Consider the following 18,269-nt stretch of genomic DNA (forward strand, 5'->3'; position numbering starts at 1 on the left):
ACAAAGCTGCATGTAAAATTATGATATTCTGGAAATTATAGGGTTTAGTATAATTAAATTGAATATATTAAGTGATATATCTGCACACATACTAATCATAGGTCAAAACAGCGCTAAATTTGGCTGAATTATAAAAAGGCAGATGTGGTAAAATGAGGAGCCGTTTGGGAGCCGAAAGAGCCGGATCTTCTTGATGAGCTGAGCCAAATGATCTGGCTCACTAAAAAGAGACGGAATTCCCATCACTAGTCTAAACCCGTGGTGCGTTCACGGTCCTCTGTGTGCGAGCAGCGCCCCCTGCTGGGTTAAAACAGCACCTGCTTGGCGAGGGAAGTGCCACCGTGTCCAAAGTGAGAGCATACGTTACTGGAGCCTGTTAGACGTCTTGTTTACAGTGCTTGGTGCCAGCAGGCCTTGTGATAAGACAGCAGTAACGTGGTTTTTATTGCTCACCTTTATTCTTTAGGGTCATTATATGAAACCTCCAATCTGGAGCGAGGCGGCAACAACAGGAAGAAGAAGATAGAGGATTTCTCTAGGTCTTCTCGGGAGAAACTAGTCCAGTCGAAGAACAAAATGTTCTCCAAATTCACCTCCATCCTCCAGCACGCTGTGGAAGCGGTGAGTTTACCAAATAGAGTATAAACATACATTAGTGGCTTTGCTTTTGTGTGTCGCCTGTTTTTATGTTGAGAGGCCTTCTGTTGCCCGGACAACAACGTCAGCATTAGCTAGTTGCTAAGTAGCGAGCTAACGCTAACTGATTAGCCTAAGCTAATGTTAGCGTTTTGTCTGTTTGTTCTTGTTATCGATAATACATGTGTGCTAACCCTATAATTACTAACATATTGACATTTCCTTCATTGCAGCAAGTCGTCTGTGTTTATCTAGCTCGCTATGGTGACGGTAGTTTGTCAAGCTGAGCTAGCTAGTTACGTTAGCCGCTAATGCTAACTGTTTGTAACTGATGAAAAGCTAAAGTAACGTCGCAGCTAGATATCTAGTGTCAAACATCTGCTCGTTTCTTATCACGAGGAGTGGTGTTGAAACTACTGGGCAGCCTTGTTTCATGTTGCGTAAACGTTTTAACGTCACACAGCTTTATTTTTTACTCGTTAGCCATCCAACTAGCTAGTTATCCAGCTAAACATACCTGTGGTCAGTCAACATTAACAGATACATTTAACAATAACAACATTGTTAAATAGCAAGTCAACATTTATGAGACAGTAAGAGACATTTTTTACTAAATCAAAATTATTTTACTGTAATTATTAGATATACTGAGTCAAAAATGCAGCTGTATGTTATAATTTACACTTAGTTAAAAATAGTAATATAATTAAGCCAAAATTAATCTTCAAGTCAAGTTACTCCCAATTTTGACCTAAAAAGAGCCAAAAGAAATTCTAGCATTAACTAGCTAGAAACCAGTAATATAAGTAGACGTTTGGCAGGTGATCCTAAGTGAACACTTTTTACTTTTTAATATAATATTAGCTTGTTTACTCATTATTCTGACATATATCTTGTTGGTGTGTATGATGATAAGAAACACACACACATACACTTGTCTTTTTTGATATATTTACTGTATTGTTATTGTTGTTATTATATATATATATATATATATATATATATATATATATTTATTTATATATATATATATATATATATATATATATATATATATATATATATATATATATATATATATATTTATATATATATATATATATATATATATATATTTATATATATATATAAATATATATATATATTTATATATATATATATATAAATATATATATATAAATATATTTATATATATATATATATAAATATATATATATATATATATATATATATATATTTATATATATATATATATATTTATATATATATATATATATATATATATATATATATATATTTTATATCTTGTCCTAATTGTTTGTTATCTCTATTATGTAGTCATATTACTTCTTTATATTAATCTTGTCTCTAGCTGGAGGCTTCAGATAAGCCCAGTGGGTTTTTTGCCTCTTCCTGCACTTTATATTCTTTTCTTTTTTAATGTTGTATAATCTTAAATTGTGCAAAACAAATAAACAAAAAAAAAAGAAGAAGATCCATGACAAGTGTAAACATTTATGTCACTCAAAAGTGAAAGTGAAAGTTTGACACCACTATTTAACATTTTGACAACTTCTGGGCTTTGTCTTTTGATCACAACACATTGATCAAAGTGCTCTTGTAGTGGCACATTAAGATATTAGGAGGATATTATTGAAAGCTAGAAGATACATTTTCCTAGAACAACCAGTCTCTGTTTGAACTCTGTTTGAAAGTGACTGAAACATGTGTTACTGTGATAATTGATGGTGTCTCTCTTGGCCACCAGTGTAAACATACAATATGCTTATGTTTGCCATTTTTTTCTTTTTCAGCTCGCCCCATCGCTGCCCTTGCAGGAGGACTTTGTCTATCACTGGAAGGCCATTACACATTATTACATTGAGACTTCTGGTAAGAAATCTTATGTCATGTATGTTATGTCATGGTATCCCCAGAGGTTGATTGTTGTGCAGGTTGCCTTCAAAGTTGTTGATGTCTTTTCTACCGGTGTTACTCGAACCAAGTTTGAGTACAATGGCAGGAAACTAGGCTTATTCATAAGTTGTTCATACGGTATGTAACCAGTGTTGGAAATTACCTTTTTTTTGGCAGGCCCTTTTACCAACATTTCGCTGGTAGCTGATGCTAATTTCCAATCCTGTAATTAACAGTAATACAGTTATAGATAACAATGTATTCACTATCAGTGTCGATTAATCTAGTTATTATTGTCAATATTCGGTATTTTAAAAGATGATTAGTGCACATTGCAACTTACCAGATCCAAAGAGTTGCCTTAATTTTAAAGCAAGCAAATGGCATCATTTGTAAGCTTTTTCCAGCAAACAGTAACACAGTAACACATCACACTTTCTATCAACTACAATTATTGATTGATCATCACATTTTCTGTAATTAATCACCTTCTCATGTAGCACTACTCACTATACAGTATATAAAATGAACACAGGCATTGCAAAAGGAATGCTTACGAAGAAATATAAATTAAACGGCATTATTGTGATGTCTGCTGGGAATAACATGCTGGTTGAGTTTGCAATAGACTAGAGTTTCAACTATTAAATTAATCGCCAACTATTTTGATAATCCATTAGTTGTTTTGTATATAAAATGGTGAATAATGTTGATCAGTGTTTTCCAAAGCCCAAGATGACATCCTCAACTATCTTGTTTTGTCCAGAACTCAAAGATATTCAGTTTACTGTCATAGAGGAGTACAGAAACCAGAAAATATTCACATTTAAGAAGCTGGAATCAGAGTATTTTGACATGTTTTGTTTTTTTAACTCAAAGCAATTAATCGATTTTCAAAATAGTTGGTTTAGTTTAAACAATCGTTAGTTGCAGCCCTAGAATGGACTTCAACAACTCTGTCTCGACCAAAGCAGCTTCAGACTATGAGTGCTTCCTTCGTGTTTGCTTGTGGGATCAGCGCAAGTAAAACTCATGCTCTGCGTGTGTCAGGTTACATCTAAGATGTACTTGGTGGTTAAACCCAGACTGTTTAGTCATTTTGGTCCAGGAAAGTGTCTTTCTCTTATTCTTCACTCCAAACAACAGCTTCTTTACAGCAGTTCTCCCAGTTAGGCCAGTTTAACAAAGTTTCCTCTGAACAGCTGACGGGGGATTATCTGTACTTTGAGAGTTATGTAGCTGAGCTTGTTTTCAGGGGCATCTAATCACTGATTTTGCAGACTTGTGACTTGAATGAACTCAATCTATTATTCTGAGATCAGTCCACATGGTTACTAATTTAAGATATTATTTGATATTTTTTTATGAAAGCTGTTGCTGTGATTTATCTTTGTTTCTGACCATATTTTTGGCATTGTGTGCTTTGTTACATTCAGCATGTGTATCCTACCTTTTTATTGAATTAATTCACCCATACTAGGCCACTCTTTTAACACCGTATTATTATTTCATTTTCATAACTGACCTGGGCTTCAGTTTTGAAATCCCCTTGCTTTGAATTGACATTGATTGAAAAGGAAGAAGCTTATTGAAATTTGAAATATTTAATTTCAGTGTCTATGCAACATTCATTGACGTGATGCCATGCTCCCTTCATTTACTGGGTTTTCCTAATGTGTAAACAGACTGTTGTCAGTAACTCACCACTTTCTGCATGTGATTCATAATAAATGTATTTAGCTATGTAGTTTTAACAATTGTGTTTTTGTTTGTGAGCAGAAAGGAAAACTGTGCAGAGGTGAAGTGTTTAAATGCAGGCTGTTCTCATACGCTGTTCCTAACTATATCTACGAAAAGTAAATGCACTGTAATTCGTATACATCTCCCTAAAATCTTTTCGTACGTAATCCACGTAATCATTAACCAGGAAGTATAAAGTGCTACAAACGTCACATAGGGAGGAGGTCGGGGTGGGTCAAAAAACACCAGGTTTTTTGCCAATAAACCATTTTTTGTACCCCATGGAAACCAAAAGTCAATGTTGATTTATTTGTCACGTAATTCCCATACTTAAGTTACGCCACTTCCGGAGTTATTTTAACCCAAACCATGATCTTAAACCTAAGTAGTTTTGTTGCCTAAACCTAACCAAGTTGTTTCCTGTGATGTATGTAACGAGTGTAAATTGACACGTGTTGCTGGACATTTGTAGGAAAACGCACAAAATGAGGAATAACCTTTCCGTTGTATGAGGATACATTGTTAGATGAAGGATGCAGAAGCTTTTTACAGCTTAGGCAAACCTCAAACTTCCAACATGCGATGAAGATGAACACAGCCTTTTCCCTTATAATCATATCTTATGGACATGCAGAGGTTCTGACATGTTTCTGTGTTTTCCCCTGTTAGATGACAAAGCTCCAGTCACAGACACAAACATCCCATCCCACCTGGAACAGATGCTGGACATCCTGACCCAGGAGGAAAGGGAGAGGGAGTCTGGAGAGACGGGACCCTGCATGGAGTACCTCCTACACCACAAGATCCTGGAGACTCTCTACACCTTGGGCAAGGCAGATGTAAGGCAGTCATGCTTTGGTAACTACATGAATGATATCTCCAGGAAAACATGCATATCAAGATGATTGTATGTGAACACACAATTTTGGTAGACCCTTCAATGAATCTGCACTGTGAGCTGCATTTTCACGCAGGGTGGGGACACCTCTTTATTGGTATCTAACTATAAAGCAAGGAATCTCTGACGGTCTATATGTGTATGTCCTTCGCATATCTTGAGAACCGTTCATCTGATCTACTTCACACCTGGTGGGTGTATTGCTTGTGACCCGTGGGAGTGCAGTGTCGAATTTGGTGCAGTTTGGACATGTTCAAATTGAATAAACTTTGAATAAACAAGCAAAGAGCACTCTGTTCAGGGGCGGGGCTTCAGGGCTCAGCGGACTGAGTCTAGCATGTTGTATGCAGCGGGCTGCTGGATGCTGGATATAGTAACATTACAACCAAACTCTTCTTCACTTTCCTGGAGTCAACAAGTGATGAGCGGTTCTCGACAATACTGCAAGCGGCAATACCGGGAGCCAAGCCATCGGCCTGCTCCGAACAGGCACTGCACTAGTAAAATAAACTCTGACATATTCTGTTTGTGTGATTTACCACCAGTGTCCTCCAGGGATGAAGCAGCAGGTGCTTACCTTCTACACAAAGCTGCTAGCACACATTCGTCAACCTCTCCTGCCACACATCAATGTCCACAGACCTGTACAGGTGAGAAGTGATGCCGTCTGGAATTCAGTGTATTTTTGATCGTCCTCCTCAAAATGGTCTGCTTACTGACAGGTTATGTAACTTTTTTTTTCCCCCTGTGGCTGTGACATTCCTCTGTCAGAAACTCATCCGTCTGTGTGGGGAGGTGCTGACTGCTCCTACAGAAAACGAAGAGATTCAGTTCCTCTGTATAGTCTGTGCCAAATTGAAGCAGGACCCATACCTTGTCAACTTTTTCCTTGAGGTGAGTTGCTATGACACCAGGGAGAAAGAAAAGTTGAGCAGCACATTCATAAATATTTATCTGTATATATTACTTGCAAAAGTACGAGCATTGCAGGATTTTTGAGTTTACAGAATGTCTTTTATTTGTGATGTTATTTGCAGAACAAGACAAAGAGACCTGAGACAAAGAGGCCTGGAGGGACAGAGGTGGTGAAGGAGAATGTGTTGGCTCCAGATACCGGTCAGTCTCTGGCAGAGGAACAGGCTGACCGCCCAGAGGAGCTTCAGGCTGCAGCTGCTGCCTCCACTTCTAGTCCAACCAGTAACAATAGTAACGGCAACAATTACAATCTTGTCTCCTCGCTGCTCAACCTCACGAAGAGCCCTGTAAGTAATTGCATGAGGATGATTTACTGTAAGTTATTTATGTCTTTTTCTTCTTTTGAGTCTGTATTCATGAGCTGTATCCATTTCTTCCCTCCTCAGGATGGCAGGATAGTAGTGAAGGCATGTGAGGGCCTGATGCTGCTGGTCAGTTTACCAGAGCCGGCAGCTGCCAAGTGTTTAACTGAAAACACTGGGCTCTGTGAGCTCCTGACTGACAGGCTGGTCTCCTTCTATAAAGCCCTGCCACAGTCCATGGACCCCTTGGACATTGAGACAGTGGAGTCGGTCAACTGGGGGTAAATTTCTTTCTAGTGTTTACTTTCTATTACCACATATGTAATGACTTGTAAACACCACTTGCCCACATTTCAGTTGTGTCATCATCTGAAGTTTTGATTTAGCAGGGAGCCCTTAACCTTTTCCACTCCACCCCTCTTTAACATACACCTGTTTGTCTTTTTTAGGGGATTGCAGGGGGTCTTTAGTGGGAGGTCAACAGTATATATGTCATATAGAAGTGAAGTACATCATGTATCATCTGAAAGCTGGGAAGATTAATTTGAGATGTAGCTCTGTGTGTCCAGTTGTTCTAGTCATAAATCAGAAATAAAAAATAATTAATTATTAAAATAAATAGTTAAAGTGTATAAGGGTTTAGAACATTATGATGGTCATTCCCATGCTCACTTATGTCTCATAAGTTGTCGCAGCAATTTTTGGGTTGACACCATTTGTTACACAGATTTGGTGGTAAATTGAAAAAAAAATTTACCACTCAAGAATTGATAAAAATGATGAAAAACCCCTACAAAATACCACATTAAGACACCAAGACCTTGAGGAACACAATGGGAAAAGCCAGGTTGTGATTTGGTATAAAAAACGTTTTACATTTGGAGATTTCTGTAAGAATTGCACTTTTCAGTGATTGGACGGCGAACACTTCTGTTCTGGAAACTGCTCAGAAACCCCCTTATTGTCAATCTACCTAGGAAAGCCATCCATCCTCTGAATGCCCTAGGTTTGTTTGTTTAGTTTGTGGATGTTCAGTTTCATGAGGCTGTGATTATCCTAGAGGTCACCACAGGTCATTTCATACAGTGAGGTCAAATGTAAAAAAAAATGGTCTCACTACCATGAAATGGTTGCTATGGGGACTAACATCATCACACATAAATACAATTAGGCTCATTGGATCCACAAGAGTCTCAGCTTTACAGTGATACCCAATGTATGCAATTTCAAGACTGTTTAAGGACCCCAGTATGCAGACATATTCAAATACACCTTTTTTAGAATAGGTGAATAATAATAATACATTTGTACTGTATTAAAAAAAACTGCATGTTTTTTGCCCCAAATTGTGTGTGATTATCATAAAGTGGGCATGTCTGTAAAGGGGAGACTCGTGGGTACCCATAGAACCCATTTTCATTCACATATCTTGAGGTCAGAGATCAAGGGACCCCTTTGAAAATGGCCATGCCAGTTTTTCCTCATCAAAATTTCTAAAACTGAGCCTGCTAAAGCCCCTGAAAGATAATTATGTCTGCCGAGGGCGCCAGCGCCCTCAACGAGTTGAAGAGGTTAAACTAAATCTTTGACCAGATCTTACTCATTGCACTTTTTAAATAGCATTCTCTGTGAAATGCTATTTTCAGCGGATTTGCATCAAACCTTTAATATTTGCACCTTTGTTCCTCTCTGTCTCTCTTTCAGCCTGGATGTATATAACCTGAAGGAGGATGCTGCTGTCTTCACAGGGAAGAGAGCTCTCATCTCTTTCCTGTCCTGGCTAGATTACTGTGACCAGCTCATCAAGGAGGCTCAGAAGGTGCTTAACCAACGCTGACTCACTGTGTTTTGATGTGTCATATTGTTGTCAGAATAAAAGAACTTGAAGTAGCTTTTGTATCTGAAAGCCACAGAAGGCTGAAATACATTTTTGTTTTTCTTCACTGTCTTCCAGTCAGCAGCTGCAGTGATGGCAAAAGCTGTGAGAGAAAAATTCTTTGTGTCTGTAATGGAGCCACAGCTTATGCAGACGTGAGTCTAGCTTTGAGTCATCAATCAATCATCCTTTATTGAAGTTCTTCGTCTTGTCAGCGTGTTATGCGTAGTGACTGCTCATTAACACGTGGTGTATTTGTGGGTGCACACAGGTCCGAGGTGGGCATCCTGACCTCCACGGCCCTGCTGAACAGGATCATCAGGCAGGTGACATCAGAGGCTCTGATGCAGGAGATGATTTACTTCCTGCTGGGAGAGGAGAAAGAGCCAGAGACTCCAGCTACTATGGCTCAGAATCCACTCAGACACAGACTCATTGAGCACTGCGACCACCTGTCAGATGAGGTACTTATCACATCATTATTCAGGATGTACCTGGAGCTGCTAATGAATGTAACTTTAATATCATTTATGTCTGGCTGATCACATTAATGTGCCTTGAAAAATGAAAATCATGTATTCAGAATATCTTCTTTTACATGTTTGATATTCAGAAGTAGAAGTCGCCATCTGCCCTTCAAGGATTCTGAGTTCCAATGAATCATATGATTAACCAAAAGCACATGAATTTTAATTAGTATCTGCCAGAGCCGTTGCACACATTTTCATCACACAAAAGAGAGATGAATCATCTCTTTGATGTTTGAAACAGCCGCTGCCTACTTTTTTCGTCAGTGAGCCAATACTTGGCATGTTGCTTTGGGTCTATATAGTGTGAGCTAAGCCTCATTCCTCCTTCTGTGTCCCCAGATCAGCATCATGACACTGCGGCTATTTGAGCAGTTGATCCAGAAGCCCAACCAGCACATCCTCCACAGCTTGGTGCTGCGTAGCCTGGAGGAGAGGAACTACCTAGAGAACAAACCGCAGGAGGAGCGGGAGCCCCTGGAGAACGGGCAGCCCCACGATGCAGTGTAAGGACCTGCCTCCGACCTTAGACCTCCATGAGCTGCCTTAAAATCCTGCCTGGAAAATCACCTGCACAAACACACACCAGTGGAATAAAGTGAATGCATCAACTAGCTGTGTTTCTCAGATGTGCCACCAATTCAACTAAACTGTTCCTTACTCTGTGTTTCAATTGGTGGGAATCTTTTTTAAGCCATGGTTAGTGGGAAATGCATGTCAACCACTGATAACTTTAAAAGATCAGTTCTGGGGGATTTATTGATGTTATTAATATGAATGTTGCTTTAAGAGGCTTCTTAATTTTCTTGCAAAAGGAATTAAGTCACCAGATGCTGCACTGTAATACTGGGTTTACATGATATGACACGATCATGTTGTTTGTAGAGGTTGAGATGAGTTCACAGAAGAGCTGAAGAATGTCTATCTACAAGCACAAACACACTTCCAGATGTAGTAAATGCATTAAACGTCTATGTAGACATTCAATCACCTCCCACACACCAGACGTCAAAGGTGCCATGCAAGCCCAAAGAGCCCTAAAATGCTGTCATCTAATGAAATACCACTTCTTTCTCTCTTTTAACAACTACACACAAGAATACTGACAATGTGGACTTCTCATTTTTTCAACCCAGAACAGAAAATAGAAATTAAAATAGCTTACTCTATTATAAACCAGTGGGTCTCTTTCCTCAGAGTTAAGTATAGTGTTGAGATATTCATAAATCTTTAGGAAAAAAATAAATAAAGAATGAATATCTTTTGTTACCACTTAAGTAGTGCGAATCAGAATCAGATCATATTCTCATTAATATAAATACTTTTTAATGAACACGTGTTCTGTCTACAGAGACCTTGAGGAGGATCCACTGTTTGGTGATGACCTCTCTCCAGACAGCAGGCTGTCTGGTTCTGATTGGCTCAGCTCCTCTCCTCCACAGAGCCCTGACAACTCAAAGTCTGACGGGAAGACGGAGGTCCACAAGATTGTCAACAGGTACGCTGTCGGCTCCTGATGCAACTTGCAGCATGTAAAGTCCTTACAAAAAGTTTAACTGTGTTAAATTGTGTTGCCTGCAGTTTCCTGTGTTTGGTGCCCGATGAGGCGAAGTCATCGTATCATGTTGAAGGCACAGGCTATGACACCTACCTCAGAGATGCACACAGACAGGTAAGGCTCGTTCTACAGTATGTTTAAGGCTTGAGATACACAAAGAGCAGCAAGGGGAAAATTCTGTTTCAGTGTTTCTTTCCCCATTAAACTACTTGCTGAGGCAATTCCATGGATACTGTTGCTCATCAGTTTTCTTATATGTCGCTATCAGGGCCCTGTTCAGACCTGGCACTAACATGCGTATTGGGTGATGCAATCATAAGTGGACAGCTCTAAGTACATCAGTTCACACCTGGTATTAGAATGCGTCTCCACATGCGTCTTCAGTGACCACTTGTGATTGGATCTCACACTCAAAAAAACACGTAACTTGCATAATTTCCATTTGCAAAGAAATGTTTTTAACTGGCGGGAGACAGCAGTAGTAGTTATATCTTACATATTTGTGAATTACATAGCATTAGTACATTTTCTGAACATAAAATATAAGGTTATTAGCATTCCCCGGAGACCTCCGTTCCGCCGACACTGCCGCCTTTGCCAGGCAGCGCACAGAGCTTCAGAGAGCCGGGGATGAGAGCGATCGGGGCGGAATGGTGGGTGTCAGATCTCACCGGAACAAAAACACCAACAAGCTATAAAGCTAGAACTATATATTAAGATATTTGAGTTGCCACTTGATGCAGTGTAGGCTATAGCTTATGTGTAGGGTTTTTATTAAGGAGTGAAGCTGTTATGCTCTACTGTTGACTGTGGGAGTAATGAAGTGTTTGCCGTTATTTTATTACCTTCATAAAGTAGCATAGAGGCACAAGGTAACACCCTCGGCTACACAAGCTGTAGTGAATCACCTCTCTTGGTGAGTAACACACGCACACACACGCACACACACGTGTCATTTGAGTAGGCGGTCCTTCAATATGGCCCAGGACACTTTCACGTCCATATGCGGCCCAGTCCACCTCCAAATGTGGTCTGAGCAATCCTGTCTCAATGTGTCTTGAGTGCACTTGTACTTAGAGCTGTGATCGGATCACCCAGGACGCATGTTAATACCAGGTGAATTGTTCTCCTCAGTTCAGGGATTATTGCGGGGTCTGCCAGCGGTGGGACTGGAGGGGAAATCCAAAGCCTTTTGAGAAGTGTAACTTGGACAGCCCGTTCTTCGAGGGCCACTTCCTCAAGGTTCTCTTCGACAGGATGGGTCGCATCCTAGATCAGGTCAGTTTGATCTAACATATAGCTAACGTCTATAGTAACACTGGCATCATTCAGAACAACGGCATGCTTTTGTGTTGAAATATCTGCATTGTTTAAAGCTTCACTAAGTCTTCAAGTCTGAGTAGCAAGACACCCACAGTAAAAGGGCCCTTTGGAAACCACAAATGCAGGTCGTAAACAAATCCATGGAGCAAATAGAACAGGTAGCCTGCTGTTTATGGAGCACCACTTGAATCAAAATTCAACTGCCTTAGTTGATGGAAATACATAGACCTAATTAATTCCCAAATAATCTCAAATGGCAAGTTTTAAAGGCTGTGTTTTGTGAAAGGAGTCCTAAACTGGTTAATCTAGCTAGTAGCTACTAGCTAGACGTGTACAACCAGATTCCAGTGAATAAATTAGGTTTTCTGTATTCAAATCTGCACAAAATGTTATTTAAGGTCAAACCAAGTAAGAGCTATCACTTCTGTTTTTATTGTTTCTCACCTTATTTTATTGTTTTAGAAGGAGCAGATCAGTTTTAACAGATTTTCACTTGGATCTAATGTTCCCACGCACCCAACAGTTGTTATTTCTTGCTGCAAGAGTTCACTGCAGATTAGCGTAAATGAGGCCCGCTAATGGAAAGTGGAGAGAAAAATGGGAAGATGATGCAAATGAGCTGCTGATTGTGCAGAAGCCTTTTATTTTTTGAAACAAAAAAAACAAAAAGTAATGAGCTCTTGCCATAAACTCATTTGACAAATGATGTTAGATGGAAATTACGAAGATGACTAATGGGCATTCATGGGTTTCTTCTTGTAGCATTTAGGAAATTGAATCTAAAAGGGAGTCATTAAAAGCTTCTGCCTATTGTGACACTATTATTTATTCATGGCATTCATCGACACACATTTCATCTTAGGTTCACTATAATCGCCTTTTGATTTCCTGTGTGACGCCCTCTCTGTCCTCCAGCCCTACGATGTCAACCTGCAGGTGACGGCCGTGCTGTCCAAGCTGTCGATGTTTCCACACCCCCACTTACACGAGTACCTGCTGGACCCTTATATCAACCTGGCCCCTGGCTGCAGGTCTCTGTTCTCTGTCATCGTCAGGGTAAGACTCCTGTCTAGATTATAGTGGTTGTCTTATCCAGCATTGATAGCAGACACTGCCAGATTACAATCACTGTTATTTGGGTACTTTGAGATTCGTTGCTCGTCGTGTGTAGTATCTTGACTTGTTTGATATTGTATTTCAAAATGTTTCGCCCAACAAATGATCATGTTTGACACGATGTGTTGGCCTTTATCTCGTGCCAGTGGTATTGATTGCGCCAGTGTTTCTGTGGATCACACTTTCTATTAATCTCGAGCACACGCTGCTATTCGACCTGCTTCTTACTGGAAGAACTGTACCTCTGTACCTATTTAGTTGAGTGAATCAGTCCAACTATTTTTCTTTGAAATCAGTCCCAGTAGCGTAGGTAGTGTAGAGGCTGGTGGAAGCAGCTCATTTCCTTGTCGATGGTCTTGTTTGTTTATGGTAATTACTAATAACGTCTCCAATGAATGTTGTAATGATTTACAAGTGTTACGCTTTTACCCCCCAGGAGATGGAAGCAGCGCTGTCGTGTTTTGGTAATTGCTTTGTGTTCTTGTGTGTGTTAGGTGGTGGGAGATCTCATGTTGAGGATCCAGCGCATCCCAGACTTCACACCCAAACTGCTGCTCGTGAGGAAGAGATTATTAGGTCTGGAGCCAGAGGGCATCATGTACGTACTGCTACACCACACGGTTCTGTGTTCTTATCTAGGGCTGCAACTAACCATTATTTTCATTGCTGATTATTTTCTGGATTGATCGATTAGTTGTTTAGTCCGTACAGTGTTAGAAAATGGGGGAAAATGTTGATCAGTGTTTCCTAAAGCTTTTTTCCTAAAGGAAATATTCACATTTAAGAAGCTGGAATCAGAGAATTTTGACTTTTCTTTTCTTAAAAAATTACTCAAATCGATTAATTGACTCGATTAATGATCGTCATCATTTGGCAAAAATTCCATAATAACCTTTCAGCATATTGTAATTCAAGTGTTCTGAGATAAATCTAGACTTCTGCACCTCCTCATGGCTCTGTTTTCAGGCTTTAAAAAATCTAGACTTGACTTTTGATACGCACTCCTCACCTTTCTGTCTGTTCTCCCCCGTAGTATCGACCACATGACTCTGCTGGAGGGGGTGATCGTGCTGGAGGAGTTCTGCAAAGAGCTGGCCGCCATCGCCTTCGTCAAATACCACGCAGCTGCGTCCTCCTCGCCGTAATCTTCCTGCTGTTCATCCATCTGCCTCGGCCAGGCAGACAGGTCAGGATTACACTGGGCCCTTGTGGGTGTGGTGGTGGCGGCACCGGTGTCACACGGTCGGCAAAACATTACCACTAACGGCTCATCCCTGCAAGACTGTTAAAGCCCACACGGACGGTTCATCACTTCCCCCTCTTCTGGCCTCCACTATAAAAAGTCTTTGGTCTTGTTTTTGAGAAGGTCGGAGCGCAGACACTGCCCAGCCAGCAGAGGAATACGAGGAGGATAGAGGTCGAGGTGCAGAGAGATGGTCACTGGACTTTTTTTTCAGCCTCTGCAGTTTCTCTCACTCCTCCTTCCCCTTTTCTTTCTCACCAGCTAAAAGACAACCCTGTAATTATTCTATTATCAAGGAGAAAAGATGTTTGTGTATTTATTTTCCCTCCCATTATCACCCATTTGTAAACATCATTGCCTTAGTGTGGAATCGCACCTTTCAGTTACAGAAGATTGTTTCCTTTTGAAACATTTTTATCTTAACGTGTTGTCTGTTTGAAGACAAGAGGCTGTAGAGGAGTGAAAAAAAGCCCACTACCTTCAACCCCCCTATATGTACCTGTAGTTACATACATATCGAACTGTAGTATTTACCATACTGCACTCATATTTGTAATGCCAAGTCCTCTTATTTATTTGTTTGCTTTCAGGTTGCCTTTTTAACTTCGATCAAATGAATTTAAAACAGTCCAAAGTAAGGACTGACTAAGCAGATGTTATTCACTTTATTTGTTTTTCCTCGTCTTTCCTAAGTTTGTCTTTTAAGTGCTTGTGCTCTCACAACTCATCTGTAATCACCCTCACCCAAAGACGTCACCATCCATCACATTTCCCCAATGAAATGGTGAATTTAGCAAATTATGTGAATTTGCACACGGACCTCATTGCATTGCATTAGTCGTTACATTATTCAAGTCTATTCTCGCTTTTTTGGTAAAGTCAAGTTAAGAGACATTTTGATTCCACATAGTTTTAGTTCTCCAGACTCAGTGTTGCATCGCTCACACACCAGTGTTTATTTTATCCAAGGGATACTGTGTTATTGTTTTTTACACCATTTATAATTATTAATAATTAGTTTATTCTATTGAAGGGATGCAGAGGAGCAAACCTTTTGATTTTATTGACCATTGTCTTAAATGCATCATTAACTGAGGACGTACTGTAGCTTACAGCAAAGGTTCCTAATCTTTACCGGCTCTCGACCCCTAAAACAAAGCTCTGTCTACTTGGAAGTGATTTGTTGCGTCCGAAATCCCATACTAATGTGCTATTTAGTACACTAAAACAGTATGTGAGATTTTTTAGTATGTTCGAAACCTTAGTATGAAACCATTAGGAAGTGAGTTGCATACTACTTCCGGTAAAATATTACAGTAATGCAATAGGGCTGCACAATTAATCAAAATTTGATCGAAATCGTAATATGGCCTACTGCAATTTTCAAATCGCACGATAAGGAGAAAATCACAATATTTGTCAAAGGGGAAATGTGTGTCAAAATATAATTTTAAATTAAATATTGTGGTGCTGCAGAGACGTCCTGGCCTACACATCATATTAAAAAAGATTAAGATTTAAGAAAACATCTTTTTTACCCCCTTCCTCCTTCCCTCAAGAGGCTTTGCCTTTTGCCAGGCCGCCATTGTAAATAAGAATTTGTTCTTAATTGACTTACCTGGTTAAATAGAGGTTAAATAAATTTGGTTCAGATCTCCGCAAAAATCACACCATAATTATTTTAATATGTTTTTCATTGAAAATGACAATAATGATGTAAAAATTATAATTCCCTCTAATATCACAAATCATATCGCAATTGCAATATCGGTAAAAAAAAATCACAATTAGATATTTTTTCAAAATCGTGCAGCCCTAGTTTGCAAACGCTACACTACATCAGCATAAATATCCCACAATGCAATGTGGTAGTGACGATAATGATCATAACAGATGTTGACGGACAGCTCTGTAACATCAATAACGCTTCAATTTAAGTGTAAGTATAAGATTCCACCTTGCTATAGGCGTAATAGCATCGTTTGGTCACATAAGGTTGGCGCGGGTTACACGACTCCAACCGGCATGGTTTATTGACACAGAAGTATGTTGAACGATAGTACACATATTGAGTATGTAGTGTATAGGATGCGATTTCGGACGCAGCACAAGTTGTGAACAATTTGTGACTCTAACTTCTGAGATTTTAGTTTTTATTTGAAATCATCCAAAAAGTCACATGAAAACAAGCAGAGATTAAAGTCGCAAGCGGCATTTCGCAGGTTATAGCCTTTCGCGCTCAAAGCGCCACTAGCGCCTAGAGTATGTGCACCAAATTTGATAAAATTCTGTCCACCGGATCTTGCGATATAAGTGTTTGAGAGTTTTGGCGCCCCCTATGGGTCAAACGGAAAATGCTTTTGTACGCCTATTTCCAAACACGTACTGAAGATATCTACCAAGATTTATGATGATTTGACTAATGGTCAATGAATTATGGCCAATTTCCTGCTAAGCTCCGACCATTGAAAAGTTTGTTGGTCAACAGATTCATAACGCAATGAGGTATCAACACGCTTTATGCAACTTTAGATGACATTAATCCAATAATGATCCGCAGAAAATTTGGTAGCAATCGGACCAACGGTTTAGGAGGAGATGTCAAAAATGCGTTTTTCAAAAAATCCAATATGGCGGAAAATATTGCCAGGCGGACTTTAGTGGTCCCAGAGGCTTTATTGTAGATCACACGAAGCTGCACGTCTGTCAAGTTTCAAGTCAATCGGACTTACGGTGGGCGGGGCGTGGCCTTTCCCCTTCGGGGCTATAACCCTAATTAGAAGAAAGTTGGAAAAAGGAACTTTGTGTAGCAAAAATTAGCCGATATTGTTTATCATCTCGTGACCTGTCAAATTTATCTTTGTAGGGGTCCTGACCTCCCCGGTTTGGAAAGCGCTGGCTGACAGTATCCTATAAGAGCTCCTGCATAGGTTATTACGACTTCCTGTGAGGTGTTGCGTTTACTAGCAGTATTACCTTTTCATCCTGATCTTGAACAACCAGGTGCCGCGTGTTGTTGGAAGGGGTTGGTTGGTTGTATATCTGGATATTTCGGGAAGGTTTCGGTAACTTAAAATCACCTCACGGATCAGTGATTCATTACATAAGGTTTGAATTAATCTAAATCAATATGCTTCTTAATGTAACTTTGGTTGTTGTGTTTCCAGTGTGAATGTTTCCACGATTGGTGAGCGTTTGTTTATGTGTGAGTGTATCGATTTATAATTGCAGTGGAGAATGGACAGTCATTCATTGAAGCCATGAGTCTTGAGCCTTGTTTCTGTTTTCTTCGTCTTTCTGGCCCCACCTTCATCCCATCACTCAAGCACCTACGCTACATTATGCAACTGCTTGCATGGAATCAGATTTGCACATTGTCTTTCTTCATCCTTGTTCATAATGTAAATATACACAACAAAAAGCTTTTTGTTTTTTTCCAAATGTTTTCATAGACCAAAAAAAAAAAAATCTAGCCTGCCCCAGGAGCAACGTTTCTATTTTAATGGGAAACTTTTTTTAAATTGTCGAGTCATGCACATTTTTTAATCAACTATCTTTCCAACTTGTTCTGTACATTTGTATATTGTATGTGTACAATAGCAATAGAGATATACTACCTGGTGTAAATGCATGCTTATACATTATTTTTCATTGTTGAAAGAAAGAAAGGAAAAAAAGGCAGTCGGGCCATCTGTGATTTCTTAGCTGTCAGCACTTTGTTGTTTGAAGACACTGACGGGGAGATATGATGCCTTACTTTCACACTGTGGATCTCGGAGGACTCCTGGAATCGATGTGTAAGGGGTTTCTGCTTCACCACCGGTTGTTGTGATCTTATTATACCTATCTCTTGTGTTACATCCACTTTGTTTGGTTTGTGAAGATGTACAGGACTCTCAGTGTAGTCAACAAATCTGATGCCAACTGATTTACTTTCTCGTGTCAGCTTAGACCAATCACTGTATCATGTTGCATTTCTTTGTTAATCGCTGCTTTCCTCTGGTGTGAAACGGAACAAGTCTTGTTATGCTTCTTCCGTCTCACGGCCACTTTGATTTTGTGATCGTGCAATGCATAATTTAAACATTAAGCTAACGTGCATGCTCACTCCTCCTGCCTCTCAATGCCTCACAGAGTTAATTGTAAAGTGACGCAGTA

At 39.6% G+C, this 18,269-nt stretch overlaps 1 protein-coding gene across 3 annotated transcripts; it reads left to right on the forward strand.

Annotated features, from left to right (window-relative positions):
- Positions 1 to 242: 242 nt before the first annotated feature.
- fam160b1 (family with sequence similarity 160 member B1) lies at positions 243 to 15,769 on the forward strand. 3 transcript variants are annotated; one of them, XM_037781576.1, is made up of 18 exons: positions 243 to 350; positions 467 to 621; positions 2,451 to 2,529; positions 4,963 to 5,132; positions 5,737 to 5,841; positions 5,963 to 6,085; positions 6,229 to 6,453; positions 6,553 to 6,749; positions 8,173 to 8,287; positions 8,423 to 8,499; positions 8,616 to 8,808; positions 9,214 to 9,377; positions 10,223 to 10,369; positions 10,453 to 10,543; positions 11,564 to 11,707; positions 12,668 to 12,808; positions 13,363 to 13,466; positions 13,902 to 14,013. In XM_037781576.1, exons 2-18 carry the CDS (start codon positions 577 to 579, stop codon positions 14,011 to 14,013), a joined length of 2,232 nt encoding a protein of 743 aa, XP_037637504.1. In that variant the 5' UTR covers positions 243 to 350; positions 467 to 576. The 3 variants fall into 3 exon arrangements, with proteins under 3 accessions (XP_037637504.1, XP_037637503.1, XP_037637505.1); XM_037781575.1 differs by lacking the exon at positions 243 to 350 and having other exon boundaries at positions 357 to 621; positions 13,902 to 15,769; XM_037781577.1 differs by lacking the exons at positions 243 to 350; positions 467 to 621; positions 2,451 to 2,529 and having other exon boundaries at positions 5,013 to 5,151.
- The last annotated feature ends 2,500 nt before the right edge of the window (positions 15,770 to 18,269 follow it).

This window comes from Sebastes umbrosus, chromosome 10 (genome assembly GCF_015220745.1).
Source record: "Sebastes umbrosus isolate fSebUmb1 chromosome 10, fSebUmb1.pri, whole genome shotgun sequence".
Lineage (NCBI taxonomy): Eukaryota > Metazoa > Chordata > Actinopteri > Perciformes > Sebastidae > Sebastes > Sebastes umbrosus.

Excerpts from the sequence above, each read along its gene's own strand:
- fam160b1 (XM_037781576.1), top strand. The coding sequence starts at position 577 with ATGTTCTCCAAATTCACCTCCATCCTCCAGCACGCTGTGGAAGCG. Across the intron at positions 5,133-5,736 it reads ACACCTTGGGCAAGGCAGAT|TGTCCTCCAGGGATGAAGCA; the intron begins GTAAGGCAGTCA and ends ATTTACCACCAG. Across the intron at positions 6,454-6,552 it reads TCAACCTCACGAAGAGCCCT|GATGGCAGGATAGTAGTGAA; the intron begins GTAAGTAATTGC and ends TTCCCTCCTCAG.